Source organism: Orycteropus afer, unplaced genomic scaffold, assembly GCF_000298275.1.
Source record: "Orycteropus afer afer isolate SDZICR_OR568_19922 unplaced genomic scaffold, OryAfe1.0 scaffold00031, whole genome shotgun sequence".
In the NCBI taxonomy this organism is placed as follows: domain Eukaryota; kingdom Metazoa; phylum Chordata; class Mammalia; order Tubulidentata; family Orycteropodidae; genus Orycteropus; species Orycteropus afer.
In genome coordinates this window covers 14653127-14669689 of record NW_006921618.1, presented here as the reverse complement: position 1 = coordinate 14669689, position 16563 = coordinate 14653127, and the positions used below count along the sequence as shown (strand labels likewise).

Genomic DNA, 16563 nt, shown 5'->3' with positions numbered 1-16563 from the left:
TGGAGTCTATTGGCTAGGATTTTGTTGAAGATTTTTGCATCTATATTCATGAGGGATATTGGTCTGTAGTTTTCCTTTTGGGTGATGTTAAGGACCTTATCTTAACTGCAATCCAGTGAGAGTCATCATATTGTTGTTGTGTGCCGTTGAATCGGAGCCGACTCACAGCGACCCCTCCTTGGGTTTCTGAGGCAGTATCACTACAGAAGTAGATTGACCAACCTTCCTTCCGAGGAGTGGCTGGTGGGTTTGAACCGCCAGCCTTCTGGTTAGCAGTTAAGTGCCTTAGGCACTATGCTACCAGAGTCATCATACATATGTTTAACTTACCTGCTGACTTCAGACCTAAACCCTTGTATAATGAGGCCAAAGGTCAATGCCAAAGAGCATGAGAGTTACAACTGTTCAGTGATGCATTAACAAGAAATGCCAGGTATGAAAGATAGGAAACAGATGGCTATATGCTTTTCTACAACTTCTTAATGAGTATGAACATGAGTCTGATCAAGCAAGATCTGGATTAAAATCCAACAAATATTAACTGAGCATCTATTAGATGCTAAGGTGGGTGCTAAGTATTCACATATGTCAATTTATTTAAGCTTTGCAATACATATATCTATTAGCATGTTGTCATGGATTGAATTATGTCCCCCAAAATACATGTTGTAAATCCTAACTTCTATGCCTGTGGTTATAATACCATTTGGGAATGGGTTGTTGTCTTTGTTATGTTAATGTGGTAAGATTAAGGTAGAGTATATCTTGAGTCAATCTCTTTTGAGATTTAAAAGAGATTAAACAAGCAAGTACAGGAGAGATGGGTAAGATAGATGCCAACACACATGAAGATCTCCAAGGAACCAGGAAATAGAGTTGAAGAGACAAGGACCTTCCTTGAGAGCTAACACAGAGGAAAAGACTTTCCCTAGAACTGATACCTTGAATTCAGACTTCCACATCCTAAATTATAAGAAAATAAATTTCTGTTTGTTAAAGCCACCCACTGTGGTATTTCTGTTATAGCAACACTAGATAACTAAGACACATGTTAAGGTTAATTAAGGATAATATAACAGAATGGAACAAATCCTGCAGGCAAACAAAAACCCTTTAGAAATCTTCACTCATTCTCCATTCACTTAATAATTTGATAGTTATCTTAAAAGCAGACGGTTTTAATGTCTAGACGTCTCTATAAAATCTTTTCTTTTGTTTCTTTTCAAATCTAGTTCAGTAGTTTTTCTAACTTTAGTGTGTCTAAGAATTACTATGTGGGGTAGTAGCAGTAATAATAGCTAAAACTTAGCTTACTCTGTGTCAAGCCCTGTTCCAAGCTCTTCACATAATCACCCTTGAAAATCCATTAAATTGCTCATAAAGTACAATAAATGTTGTTTCATGTGTACAAGCTATGTTTCTTGAGTAAATTCTTTAATCTCTGTGCCACAGGTCTACATCTGTAAAAAAGGAGATAATTATACATAACCTCAAAAGGTTGTTGTGGGAAATAAGTCAGTATTTGTAAAGCACCTCAAGCAGCCACCTTGATAGCTGAGTGGCAGAATTAGAAATCAAATCCAAATATGTTTTTTCCATTGCACCATGACAACACAAGACTTCTGGCATAGCCTGATATTCAGCTATGACTGTTGGGAGAAAGTAAAATTCTCCTATAAATCATGAAGAAAAGTTACATTAAATATATTTCAACTTCTATATGGTTCAGTAAAAAAATCTAAGTATTAACAAATATTGTGGGGCAAGTCAACATTTATTATTCATATTAGGAAACTTTTCCTTATACTGAGCCTATATCTGCTGTCCATCCCTGCAAGCTCTCTTTTTATTCATTCAATCTTTTAACAATTATTTGAGCACCTATTATATGCTAGGTGCTCTTCTATGCAAAGGCTATTGTGGTCCCAAGAAAAAGAACTCTAGTGGTAGTGGTGGTGAAATAAACACATGAATCAGAAAAATGAGTTCAGATGATGATAAATGCTATGAAGAAAATAAAACATGGTAGTGGGATAGAGAACCACCTAAGGTGGGGGATATACTTTAGATATAGCATTCAGAAAAAGTCTCTCTGAGGAAGTGGTATTTGAGGAGAAACATGAGTGCTGAGAAAACCAAAAACCAAACCCAATGCCATTGAGTTGATTCTGACTCATGGTAGCCCTATAGGGCAAAGTAGAACTGCCACACAGGGTTTCCAAGGCGGTAAATCTTTATGGAAGCAGAATTTCACATCTTTCTCCTGTAGAACAGTTGGTAGGTTTGAACCACTGACCTTTTGGTTAGCAGCTGAATGCTTTAACCTCTGTACCACCAGAGCTCCTGAGGGCTGACAAGGAGCATGTTATACAAAGATCGAGGGAAGAGCATTCCAGGCATATGGAAGAACAAGTTCAAAAGTAGGAATACGCTTTGTATGCTGAAGAAATAGAATGACACTCAATGTGGCTAAAATATAGTGATGAAGATGATAGAGTAGGGCAAAAGGATATCAGGGAGGTAAGCAGAGGCCAGGAACTGTGTTGGTATTATTCACTGTTATATCCATCTCCTAGTGTGCAGAATATTCCTGGAATACAGTAGGCACTTAATATTTGTTAAGGCAGGAGTTCACACCATCATCTAAAGCAGAGGTTGGCAATTTTTTCTGTAATGGGAGACACAGTAAATATTTTAGGCTTTGTAAGCCATATGGTCTCTGCTACAACTACTCAATTCTACTGTTGAAGCACGAAAGCAGCCATAGACAATACACATAAATGAATGAGTGTGGTGTTCCAATAAAACTTTATACATAAAAACAAAGTGTGTATGAGATAAGCAAATACACAGAAAACAATAATTATTAGTGGTTATCAGGGGTGGGAGCAAGAGGGGAAAGGGGAGTTTTTGATTAGCGAGCATTGAATTTTTGTTAATAGTGGTGGAATAACTCAGAAAAGAATAGTGATAATGGTTGCACAATATGAAGACTATAATAAATGTCACTGAGTTTCACATGTAGAAATTATTGAACTGGCTAATATTTTGGGGTGTATATTTCACCACAATAAAAACAAAACAAAACAAAAACTGATGAACTGATTGTCTAGGGGATGAAAACGTTTGGAAATGAATAATGGTGGTGGTTGAACAACATGATGAACACAATTAATGTCACTTAATTGTTCATGTAACAAATGTCAAAATGATCAATATATATATAAAGCTTCAACAACTTAACAAGAGAAAGACAAATAACCCAATCAAACAATGGGCAAAGAACTTGAATAGACATTTCACCAAAGAGGACATTCAAATGGCTACCAAACACATGAAAAGATGCCCAATGTCATCAACTACCTAAACTCAACTCATTGCCATTGAGTCGGATCCGACTCATAGTGACCCCTCCGTGGGTTTCGGAGGTGGTATCACTACAGAAGTAGGTTCCCCAATCTTCCTTCCGAGGAGAAGCTGGTGGGTTTGAATCACCGCCTTCTGGTTAGCAGTCAAATGCCTTAGGCACTACACCACCAGGACTTACAACCATCAGAGAGATGAAAATCAAAACCATAATGATACCATTTTACTTACATTAGGATGGCTAAGGAGCACTGGTGGCACAGTGGTTAAGAGTTTGCCTGCTAACCAAAAAGTTGGTGGTTCGAACCCACTAGCCACTTGGTGGAGAAAGATGTGGCAGTCAGCTTCTGTAAAGCTTTAGAAACCCTATATGGAAGTTCTGCTCTGCCCTAAAGGCTCGTTATGAGTTGGAATTGATTCAATGGCAATGGCTTTGGTTTTAGGATGGCTAAGATTAAAATCAAACAAACAGAAAATAAGAAATGTTGGTGAGGATACAGGGAAATTGGAACCCTTATCCATTGCTGGTAGGAATGCAAAATGGTACAGACATTTTGGAAAACAGTGTGGTAGTTCCTCAAAAAACTAAAAATAGAACTACCTATCGTATGACCCTACCGCTAGTCTGTCATATTTGTAGTATTGTGGTGGCTTGTGTGTTGCTGTGAGGCTGGTGGCTATGCCACTGGCATTTCAAATACCAGCAGGGTCATTTCTGGTGGACAGGTTTTAGTGGAGCTTCCAGACTAAGACAGACTTAGAAGAAGGAACAGGCAGGCCATCTACTTCTCAAAGAATTGGCCAGCGAAAACCTTATGAATAGCAGTGAAACACTGTCTGATATATTACTGGAAAACTTTATGAATGATATATTACTGGAAAACTTTATGAATTGTCTGATATAGTGCCAGAAGATGAGCCCCTCAGGTCTGAAGGCACTCAAAATACAACTGAGAGTAGAGCTGACCTTCATGATGTGGATGGCGTCAAGCTTTCGGGGACCTCCATTTGCTGATGGGGCATGACTCAAAATGGGAAGAAACACCTGCAAACATCCATTAATAACTCATTGAAGAGTTAGGTGCGCCTGACCCAAGCAATGATATTTTCAATTGCCTTATATGTATGTGAGAGCTGGACAATGAACAAGGAAGACTGAAGGAGAGTTGATGCTTTTGAGTTGTGGTGTTGGTGAAGAACGTTGAAAGTACCATAGACTGCCAAAAGGACTAACAAATTTGTTCTGGAAGATGTGCAGCCAGAATGCTCCTTGGAAGTGAAAATGGCCAAATTTCGTTTCACTTACTTTGGCCATGTTGTCAGAAAGGACCATTCCCTGGAGAAGGTTATCATGCTTGGTAAAGTGGAGGGTCAACGAAAAAGGGGAAGGCCCTCAACAAGATGGATTGACACAGTGGCTCCAACGATGGGCTCAGGTATAGCAAGGATTGTGAGGTTGGCATAGGACTGGGCAATGTGTCCTTCTGTTGTGCATGAGGTTGCTATGAGTAGGAGCTGACTCGACAGGACCTAACAACAACGACATCATATGACCCAGCAATTCCATTCCTAGGTATATACCCAAAAGACATGAAAGCAGAGACTCAAACAGATACCTGTACACCAGTGCTCATTGTAGCACTATTTACAATAATCAAAAGGTGGAAACAATCTAAATGCTCATCAGTGATGAATGGATAACAAAATGTGGTACATATATACATATATCATCAGCCAGTAAGAGAAATTAAGTTTTATAAATGCTGCAATATAGATGAAGCCTGAAGACATTGTGCTGAATGAAATAAGTCAGTCACAAAGGAACAAATATTATATGAACAGAGACCAAAGTTTCTTAGTTGTTACTAGGGGCAGACGGGAAGGGAAAGGATGAGGAGATTGCTTATAGAATACTGAGTTTCAGTTTATGGTGATAGAAAAATTGCATTGATTAAGCGTAAGGCTGCACAGCTGATTAATGTAATTGCTGTCAATAAGCTGTATACCTATAATAAGTTAAATTGGCAAAAGTTGTGTAATAGATATATTTATAATAATGACAAAAGAGTAGCTGCTGAGGCTGCTTATGTACAAATACCCCATGGGATTTGGTTTCTTGGTTTGGAAGTTTAGGGTCATGGTTTCATGGGACATTCCAGTTTACTGGCCTAATAACATGTTCAGTGATTCTGTTTTACCTCTTAGTTTGTTGTGTACTGCCTGAGGTCTTAAAATCTTGCAAGTGGCCATCCAAGGCACAACACTTGGTCTCTATTCATCTGGAGCAATGGAGGAGGAAGGAGAGTTGGGAACAGGAGGAGAAAATGGAATGTGTGGCTAATTGCCTCCATGAACAAATGCTTCTTTTGCCATGAGACCAGAAGAACTGGATGAAATCTGGCTACCACTGCTGAACATTTTGATCAAAAAGTCTATAAAAGAATCCTGATGAAAAGGGGAGAAATGTAGAACAGAATTTCAAATTTTCATGGACTTCCGACTTTTTGGAGCCATGGAGGCTAGACAAACCCCTCACACTATTTCCCTAAAATAATCTTTAAACCTTAAACCCAGAAATATCCCTGAAGTCACCTTAAAACCAAACAACCATTTAGCTCAACTAGTAAACAATGTCTGCCTTGCGCCTTGTGCTCTTTTAAGTTCTATGATATGGGATCAAACAGCAACTCAGAGGATTGGATAGGAACCTTGGGGGGCAGGGAGTTGATGTTAATGAGGAAAGAACAACTCAGAAAAGCAGGTTGAGAATGGTTGCACTTGAAGAATGGAATCAATGTCACTGAACCATACATGAAGAAGCTGTTTAATTGGTATATTTTTTGCTGTGTATATTAATTAAAACTTTTTTAAAAGAATATACAGGCACTTGACTGTTAACCAGAAGGCTGGCGGTTCAAACCCACCAGCCACTCCTTGGAAGCAAGATGGGGCAATCTACTTCCATAGTGATACTGCCTTGGAAACCTAAGGAGGGGTCACTATGAGTCGGGTTCGACTCGAAGGCACATAACAACAACAACAACAACAACATACATGGATGAAGTGGAAAGAAGATGAACTCTGGAGCCAGACAGGTCTGATAAGAATCTTATTCCTCTTATTTCCACCATTTATGTGACCTTAGAAATGTTTAGTTTTAGTCTCCTCATTTTTAAGTGAAGGAGCTCTAGTGATGCAGTGGTAAAACCATTCAGCTGCTAGCCAAAACAGTGGCAGTTGGAACCCACCAGGTGCTCCGTGGGAGAAATATGAAGCAGTCTGCTTTTGTAAAGATTTATAGCTTTTGCAATAAAATGGGGTAATTCTACTCTGTCATATAGGGTTGCTGTGAGTAGGAATTGACTGGATAGCAGTGGGTATTTGTAAGTGAGGTTCCTTTCCTTCTCCTCTCCTTACCATATATCTAGCACTGTACCAAGAAATCCCACAAGTGAACTATTTAGGATGAATCAGAGTGTGATCTGAACTTTAAGGAAGACTTGGTAGATTGGTGATGTAACCAGAAATGAAAGCAAGCACACCCTCAAAAAGTGTAGATTGCAGGCCCATGAGCTGGAATCTCAGAATGGGTGGCTCCTATCCAATTATGATAATAAAACTTACCAAGTCAACATGAACTAGCACACACGGCTAAAGGGAACATAGAACATTCAGCAAAGATGTCCAAGGAAAATATGTGAGGACTTTTTAGAATAAATCCAAATTAATATTAAATTTAAATTCTCTATCTCCTTTCTGGTTCTCTTACTTTTTTTTTTTCTTCTTCTTTCAATTGTGATTTGGGTGAAAGTTTACAGAATAAATTGGTTTTCCATTCAACAATCCATACACATTCTGTTTTGTGACATTTACTGCAATCTCCACACTGTAACAGCATTCTTCCCCCTCCCTCCCTGTGCTCACCCCTTCCCTTCGTTCTTCCTACCTTCCTAGCTCTAACTCTGGGCAAATACTACCTTCTTGATCTCATATGCTTGATTGCTTTAATGAGTGCATACATTCCTGATACTGCTGTTCACCATGTAGGCTTGTTTATTGTTAGGTTGCCAGTTGAGTTATGAGGATTAAGTTCAGTTCCTAGTTTGAATGGTGTCTAAGGGCATAGTTTTGGGGGTTCTACCAGTCTTCATCAGACCAGTAAGACTGGTCATTTTTATTTTAAAGTGATTTTGAGTTTTGTTCCACATTTCTCCCAACTCTATCAAGGATCTCTCATTGTGATCCCTTTCAGAGTGGTCAGTAGTGGCAGCCAGGCACCATCTAGTTCTTCTGGTCTCAGGGTCATGGAAGCTAGGGTTCACATGTTCCACTAGTCATTTGTACTAATTGTTTCATGTGTCTTTGATTTTCTTCACTTTTCTTTGCTGCAGATGGGTAGAGACTAGTAGTTGCACCTTAGATGGCTGCTCACAAGCTTTTAAGACCCCGGTCCCTATTCACCAAAGTAGGATGAAGAACACTGTCTTTGTGGACTATGTTATGCCAATTGACCTTAGTGTCCCTGAGACATGGCCTTGCCTTCCACACCCAGTGACTCAAAGTGTTTGGTTATGCCCAAGATGTTTTCATAATTTTTTCCCCTATATGCACTACTACATTCATGTATATGTATGTAGCACATATAAATACATAGGTAGAGATAGCCTATGTCAAACCTATACATATTTGCAGGTACAGTCCCATTATGTTGTGTTTTCTTAATGAACATTTTAAATTGCTATTCTGAAATAATTTCAAACTTGTAAAAAAATAGTTGCAAGAATAATACAAGAACACTGATCTATATACCTTTCACCCAATTCATTAATTGTTAACATTGTGACATGTGCTTTGATTCTCTCTCTCCCTCCCTCCTCTACATACACGTGCATGCACACACACATACACACACATACTTATTTTTGCTGAACCATTTGAAAATCAATTGCAGACTTCAGGACCCTTTACATTTAACTAGCTATATCAGTATATATTTCCTTCTTTAATTTAACCAGACCACTTTATCAAAATCAGAAATTAAACACTGATACAATACTATTATCTAATTTATAGTCTATATTCAAATGTCACCAACTGTTCCAAAAACATCCTTTTTTTGTTTCTGGATCCAGGATAGAACCATTCCCTGAATTTAGTTGTCATTTACTCTTTAGTATCCTTTAATTTGGAATAGTTCTTGAGTTCTTTGTCTTTCATAAAATTGACATTTCTGAAGAATATCTCAGCTGTTTTGAAGAAATATCTCTTAATTTGGATCTGTCTGATTATTTCCTCATAATTAAATTTAAGGAATGTGTATTTGACAGAAATACAACCTTAATGTTATCTTGTGTTCTTCTCAGTGCATAATACCAGGTGGCATATAGCATGTTTTTGTTTGTTTTGGTTAAGGTGGTATCCGCCAAGCTTCTCCACAATAATGTTACTATTATCTCTTTTAATCTGAGGAAACACTTTTACATTGTGTAACTACTCTATTATTCATCAAATTTTTCACCTAGTGGTTTCAGCACCCATTGATTGATTATTCTTGCCTGAATCACTTTACTGGTATGATAGAGGTAGAATGGTGATTTTTTTTTTTAAACTATCATTTCTTTTTCATTTGGGGGTTAACGTTCTACCGGAAGGAAGTGCTTTCCCTTTCTCCCATTTCTGTCACCTCTCCTTCCCTTCTTTTTAATATCTATGCAAACTCAGATATTTTCAGTGGGTTCCATTACTGTCGTTATTCATCCTGATGCTCAAATTGTCCCATATTTGTCCAGTAACATCCCCGTCAAGATGGCTCCTGTGTCCTTTTGATATGTCCCTATCATTTTTCATGTATTTCTTTACTTTCTGGCACAAGATGTTATAGGCTCATCTTGTACCTTCCCTGCCCAAACCCTGGAACCAGTCATTTCTCTAAGGGCTCCTGGCTCCTTTGAGTGGGAAACAGTATTTAGAAACCAGTAACTCATTGCTACAGTAACCAATGTCTTGCTCACATGCTCAGAGCTGGAAATTTTATATATACATAAAACTAAACAAATCAAACTCATTGCCATTGAGTCGGTTCCAACTCATAGCAACCCCTTCTTGGGTTTCTGAGGTGGTATCTCTATGGAAGTAGATTACCCTGTCTTCCTTCCAAGGAGTGGCTGGTGGGTTTGAACTGCCAGACTTCTGGTTAGCAGTCAAATGCCTTAGGCACTATGCCACCAGAGCTCCTGTATATGTGTGTGTGTGTGTTTAAAATCATGAGTTGATACTGATACCTCTAATTCCAATCCATTATCTCAGAGTTCTTTGACTTTTCCTATTCCATACTTGAATTTTCCTTCTTTCACACTGAGAACTCTGGTTTCCAAAAACACGCATATATTTACTCATTTGCTCCATTCTACAACACACACAAAATAAAGAATTGCTACAGCAATGTCACTACAAATGACAAATCTACTAAGTGGAGTTCAAGATTTCTTTGCAGTTCATTTAGCATTCACACTGAGAATATATATAGCCAAAGTACTTTGTTCAAATATTACGTGGATTAAATGTCATCCCTTCCCCACCCTTATTATTTAATTTTATTTTTTAATATGAAAAACCCCAACATGGTCCTAAAATAAAAACACTACAAAAAATAGTGAGAGAAGTTTTCTGCCCTTCTTCTGCCCATCTTCCATGCAGCTCTTACCCTCAGAAGTGACCAATCTCAGTTTCTGGCTTATGCTTCCTGTGCTTCTGTTTACAAAAACACACAGGCACATAGATACGTTCTTAACCACCCCTGTTATTAGGCTGAAATGGGCAAAAATTGTATTAAAATGGCTCTTAAGACATATGGAAAAGATAGTTAACTTCACTCAGAAATGTAACTTAAAATTATACCGAAATACCATTTTTCATCTATCAGAATAGTAAAAATTTCAAAAGCTTAATGACACAAGTCTGTTAGTGAACTGTGGAGAAACAGGCACTCTCATATACTGCTAGTGGGAAGACAAAATGGTGCAACGCCCATGAAGGGAAATTTGGCAATATTTAACAAAACCACATATATTTTTACCCTTTGACAAGAACTCCTACTTCTAGGATTTTTACCCTAAAGATACAGCTCCAGTCATACTAAAATACATTTGTATAAGGTTATTCATTATGGTATTACTAGAACAACTCGTAAGAGTGCATACATGGGAAATTCATTGATTAAATCTTGGTATATCTACACAAGAGTATTGTGCAACTGTAAAAAATAAGGAAGAACTCTGAGCTGATATGCAGTAACTTCCAAGATATATGGGTAAGTGAAAAAAGCAAAGTATAACAGAACACATATATCTTGCCTCAGTGGTTCTTTATCCTCAACAAGTCCTCCAGGACCAGTCAGTCAATCTTTCTACTCTCTTTATATGCTACCTCATGTCTTTATTTCCTTCTCTACCAGCTTAAAATCCACGATTCATCACTTCAGCCACTCTCTTGCAACATTTGTCTGACTGAAGCCCAACTCCGATGATCACCTTGCTTACCTGTATCTTCAACTTCTTCACCAATTCTTCTTCCTTAGGATTAAACATGCTCAAATTTCTCCAACTTAAAAACATCTTTCCTTGATGCTAAATTCATTATTCTTTCCTATATCAAAAAAACCCAAACCCACTCTGTTGAATTGATTCTGACTCAGTGACTCGATAGGACAGAGCAGAATGGCCCCAGAAGTTTTCCAAGGCTGTAAATCTTTACAGAAGCAGACTGCCACATTTTTCTCCCATGGAGTGGCTGGTGGGTTTGAACTGCCAACCTTTTGGTTGGCAGCTGAGCACTTTAACCACTGTACCACCAAGGCTCACTTAAAAGAAAGCAGTAACATTTATAATCTCATTATCTCAAAATAACCACTGTCAACATTTCAATACATTTCTTTCTAGACCTTTTCTAAGATTAATATGATCACCAAGAAACACTAACCTGAAGGAATCAAAATGAATTCTTACTCAACGTGCAGATAACACTAAATTGGGTAGAATAGCTAATAGCTGGATTCAAAACACAACCTTGAGGAAGGAAAGGGAATAGAACTAATATTTATGGAGTGTTTCAGTATCAGACACAATGAAAAAGCTGAACTATGGCCCCTCCCTGGACTGGCCAGGGCAACCCTGAACAAGGTACTTGGCCTTTCTGAACCTGTTTCCTTATGCCTATTTCCTGTCTACCTTGCCATATCATTGTTTTGAAACTAAAAAGAGAAGGAAAAAATGTATGTATGTAAATTATACATCATATAGGAGCTCTGGTGGAGTAGTGCCTAATGCATTTGACTACTACCTAGAAGGCTGGCGGTTCAAATCCACCAGCCACTCCTCGTAAGGAAGACTGGACAATCTACTTCCATAGAGATACCACCTCAGAACCCCACGAACGGGTCACTATGAGTAGAATTGACTCAACGACAGTGAGTTTTTTTTTTTTGGGTATATATCTGTTTGTGTATATGTGTTATACATATATAAAAATATATATGCATGTAACATATATTTATGTATAAGCTTTGTAAAGGTAAGAATCATTACTGTACAAGCCAAGGGTAAAAAACAAAAATAAACTGCTGTTGAGTCAATTCCACTCAACAGCAACTCCATGTGTGTTAGAGTAGAACTGTGCTCCACAGGTTTTCAATGGTGATGATCTTTCAGAAATAGATTGCCAGGCTTTTCTTCTGAGGTGCCCCTGGGTGGATTTGAAGTGCCAATCTTTTGGCCTTCTGGTCAGCAGCCCAATGCCTTAACCAGTACCACCAAAGCTCCTTTTTTTATAACAAAAACAGTGGTATACAATTCAACTAACTTTGTCCAAGCACAAAACAATGAATAAGTAAAATAATAAGACCAGAGAAACTAATTCCTATGTGACCATCTCATTCTTGTTTCAGATGTACCCGAACCTAATCTTGATTCAGATGTATCTGCCTATTAAAGCTGCTGGAAAGGAGAGATTAACTTTAGGTATGATCTGCAGAGAAAAACTTGTTTATGCCTTGAATAAAGTCAAGAGAAGAAAATATAGAGCAAGCCATCTGCACCTAGGATGCAAACTGGGTCTTCTTACCTGCAGCTCTGCTTCCAGGCCCAGACGCCGGATAAAGGGGTCAGTGACATGGTAGCACCGCTCAAAGCTCAGGGCACCCCGCTCCTGCGGAACAGAAATAAACTTGTGGTTTAACTGATTCAATTCAACATAATTTCTATGCTGTTATTATATCGTTAGGATGGTACAGGACCAAGCAGTGTTTGGTTCTATTGTACACAGGACTGTACAGAACTGACTCAATGGCACATAACAACAAAAACGATATGTCCAGCACTGGGCTGGGTACCACAGGAGTCACAAAAGATAACAAGAAATTGGCCTGCAAGAGCTTGTACTCTCCTTGGGCAAGGACAAAGAATAAGACAGTATCAACTTAAGCACTAAATTGTGTGCTGATGGATTAAAAAAAAAAAAAAAAGAAAAAGGAAAATAGGAAACAACAAATAGGGGAATGTTCCACGTTTGGATTGGAGAGGGTGAACATCACCATCTGTAGGACACATATTATGGGGGATGGGGGAGCACAGGAAAAGAATAACCTACACGACCCCTCCAACTCTATGATTCTGTGCCTCTAGGAATGGTCCTTATCCTTGAGAGCCACATAGTCTAATGAAACTACAACCAAAACAAACCAAACCAAACCAAACACAAACCAACAAACAGAAAAACCTCCAAAAGGATTTAGGGATATACAGGTATCCCAGCTTTTTAAAAGTTCACTTTTTGCCACTTCACTTTTATGAAAGACCGAGAGAAACCCTAAGAGGATTTTTCACTTTTGTGAAAAGAGATGAAAAGTGCAACGGGCATTCAGTATTTTTTTTGTAGTGAGCTGTAAAAGAGGTAGTACACACCCTGAGCAGCGAATGGTGGCATCACCAAGCTCCTTCCCTGGGAACTGCATTCAGCATCTCTGGATTAAACCGCCATAGCTCTGACTGTGTCTGGGAACACTTTATGTTAGTCTTATTTTAAATTTTATGTGTCATTTGGTATGATTTGGTAACTTATTTTTTGGGTCTGGGAATGTTCAAATTTTTTTCCCATACGAATTAATCATAATTGCTTCTTCACTACGCTTTTTTGATTTACAAAAGGTTTCATATAAACACTCTTCTTTCAGATGGCAGCGGAAACCTGTATATGGAAAAATCTTGGGTGGTGACCACAATTTATGTTCCATAGGAGCTCTGGTAGCATAGTGGCTAAGGCACTTGACTGCTAACCAGAAGGCTGGCGGTTCAAACCCACCAGCCACTCCTCAGAAGGAAGGCTGGGCATTCCTACTTCCGTAGTGATACTGCCTCGGAAATCCAAGGAGGGGTCGCTATGAGTCGGGCCGACTCGATGGCAAACAACAACAACAAGTACTTAATTAAAAAACAAACAAACTTTTTTGCTTAGCACTTAACCTTTTCAAAGAACTTTTTCATGTTCTTTCCAGATATCACTCTTAAGATCAACCTGCAGGCAGGGAGACATTATTATTTAGCAGACAGAAAACTGAGACATAGGGAGGTAAAATGACTAAAGTCTTATAAGTAGTTAATTAGGGTAGCAGGTAGATTAAGCTCCTGACCTTAGCTTGGGGTTCTCCTACAGAAGCACATCATGCCTTGGTCATATCTCCCTCCATTAAAGCTCTGTGGCTCCTTACCCAGGGCTTCCCTGACAAAGCCTGAGGCTACCTCACTAACTGAATGTGACTGCCTAGTTATCCATTCAGGAGCTCTGGTAGCATAGTGCCTAAGGCACTTGACTGCTAACCAGAAGGCTGGTGGTTCAAACCCACCAGCCACTCCTCGGAAGGAAGATGGGGCAATCTACTTCCGTAGTGATACTGCCTCGGAAACCCAAGGAGGGGTCACTATGAGTTGGGTCTGACTCGACGGCACATAACAACAACAACAGTTATCCATTCTTCCCACAGGTACTAGAGTGTCTTCTGTGTACAAACTAAAGACAACAAGTGCAAGATCTAGTAGAGGAGACCCTCAAAGAAGAGAACAAAGAATTTAAACTGAACTAGGACTAAGACTTTCACAGGTTCTGTTACATGAAGAAACTTTATCTACTCCTGTTGCCAAACTGACCCTTTTTTAAAAAAAATTTTTCACTGTGATTTGGATGAAAATTTACAGAGCAAATTCACTTTCCATACAGCAGTTCACACACACGTTGTCTCATGACATTGACTACAATTTGCCACAATGCAACAGCTCTCTTCCCACATCCTCCCGATAGTTACCTCTTCCCTGTGTCCATCCCTCTATGTACTCCTGCCCCCTGAGCTGTCTCCCTGTGCATAAGAAAAGAAGCTCTTCTTTCTCCCATGATTGTTCTCTCCAAGGAGTGTATCTACCTCAGGTACATGTTCAACTCATATGCCTGTCTTTTGTTTGTAAACTGACCCTTTACAATGCTTTCTCTCTCCCTCCCACACACACACACGCACACATATATAAATTAATCGTAATCCCTTCTTCACTACACTATGTGTGCGCACATGAATACACATAACATGCTGATGGCTTTCCTCCCTCACCAGCCCCTATTATAATAATCTCAGCAGCCCAGGCACAAGCACTTGGACAGAGGAGTATCCATGAATTCCATGTTCTTGGGTTAAAATGAGATGGGAAGTCAAGAAACTGATTCTAGTCCTGAGCCATCAAGTAGGTATGTCACTGTAGGCACATCACCAACTCTGGACCTCCGTTTCTGTAAAACCAATCTAAGGGAAAAAGGACCTCCTGTTTTAGTTCAGAGGTCTGGGCTGCTTACCTTGATCTGCCTACGGATGATATCTCTAGTTATGTTGACTTTTGCCATCTTCTCTTAATGGGTTCAACAGAAGGGAGCTATAGAAGGATCTTCAGGATCCTTGTGCATTCCAGCCAAGCCCAGGCCCACAAGGCATACATTTAATAACCTAGGGGGAAAAAAATCATTAACCTTTGAGGATGTAAAAGGTGGTTTCAGAGCCCTGATCCCACCCCTAAAACAGCCCACCAGCCCACCCAGTGAGCTGTCTATTGCCTGTGACTCATGGCATGGTGGGCCAGCTCTGCCCCACAGCATTGTAGAACCTCTGGAATGGGGGAGGGGAGAAGCAGTGACTCACAGCCACACAAAGAATTGGAACAAATACTGACAGGCCACGTATGCTTCACTAGAAAATGGGGATTTAGATGCAAAAATGAAGGAAGATGGTAGCATATCCTGAAAGTAAGGACAAGGCACACAGCTAGAAAAACGTCAGTTTTGACTTACTTGCTCATTGTGCATCTGTGGCAGCCAGTCTGTAACTTTTAATTATGCTTCAAATCCCTGACCCTCAACTTGGCGCTCTCCAAAACCAAGTCAGTATCACAGATAGAACACTCAACCACTAGCAAATCCACAGAATTAAACAGTAGAAAAGAAATGTAATGGTAACCATGTCCAAGGTTTAATCTGATAAAGAAATTCCTCTCCAATATACTGACAAAGTAGACATTCAATTTCACCACTTCTTGAAACAACCTGTTCCATTCTTATATAACTCCAAGGGTTAGAAAGACCTAGTTATCTCATTTCTGAGAATTTACCATAAGAGAACTCAAAAATATGAGAAGAAAGCTTCAAAGTATATTCATTACAGATTCTGTAAGAACAAAAACATTAAAACCATCTAAGTTTCCAATAATAGAAGAATGGTTAAATAATGTATAGCCATATGATATTATGCAGACATTAGAAATGCTAACTACAAAAGAAAAATGCTTATATCATGTCATAATGTTCATATATAACATGCTGCTTTTTTTAAAAAAATAAATACTATTATCACAGCTATGTTATAAAATGGAAATATAAAAATTATTAATCATAGCTGTCTTTGGGTAATGTCTTTGGGTAACATCTAGTTTTTGATGTTTTTAAATTTTGCCGTAAAAGCACATTAATTTTATAATCGGGAGGTGGGGTTTGGAAACACACTAGATGTTTTTGAAAAGAAAGTTCGCCTTTTGTCAGTTCCACCTTTTGGTTCTCGTTCTTCTGGAGCCACAGAGAAATCAGTCTTTCTTCTCTGTGACGGCCATTCAGCTCTCA

At 38.9% G+C, this 16563-nt stretch overlaps 1 protein-coding gene across 1 annotated transcript in view; it reads right to left on the bottom strand.

Annotated features, from left to right (window-relative positions):
* The window catches only part of WDTC1 (WD and tetratricopeptide repeats 1), a 49390-nt gene extending 34090 nt beyond the window's left edge, over positions 1-15300 (bottom strand). The window contains exons 1-2 of the mRNA XM_007935794.1: positions 15253-15300; positions 12484-12567 (exon numbers count right to left, since the gene is read on the bottom strand). Of these exons, the coding sequence (XP_007933985.1) occupies positions 12484-12567; positions 15253-15300 (132 nt within the window). The remainder of the gene's footprint in view (positions 1-12483; positions 12568-15252) is intronic.
* Positions 15301-16563: the final 1263 nt, after the last annotated feature.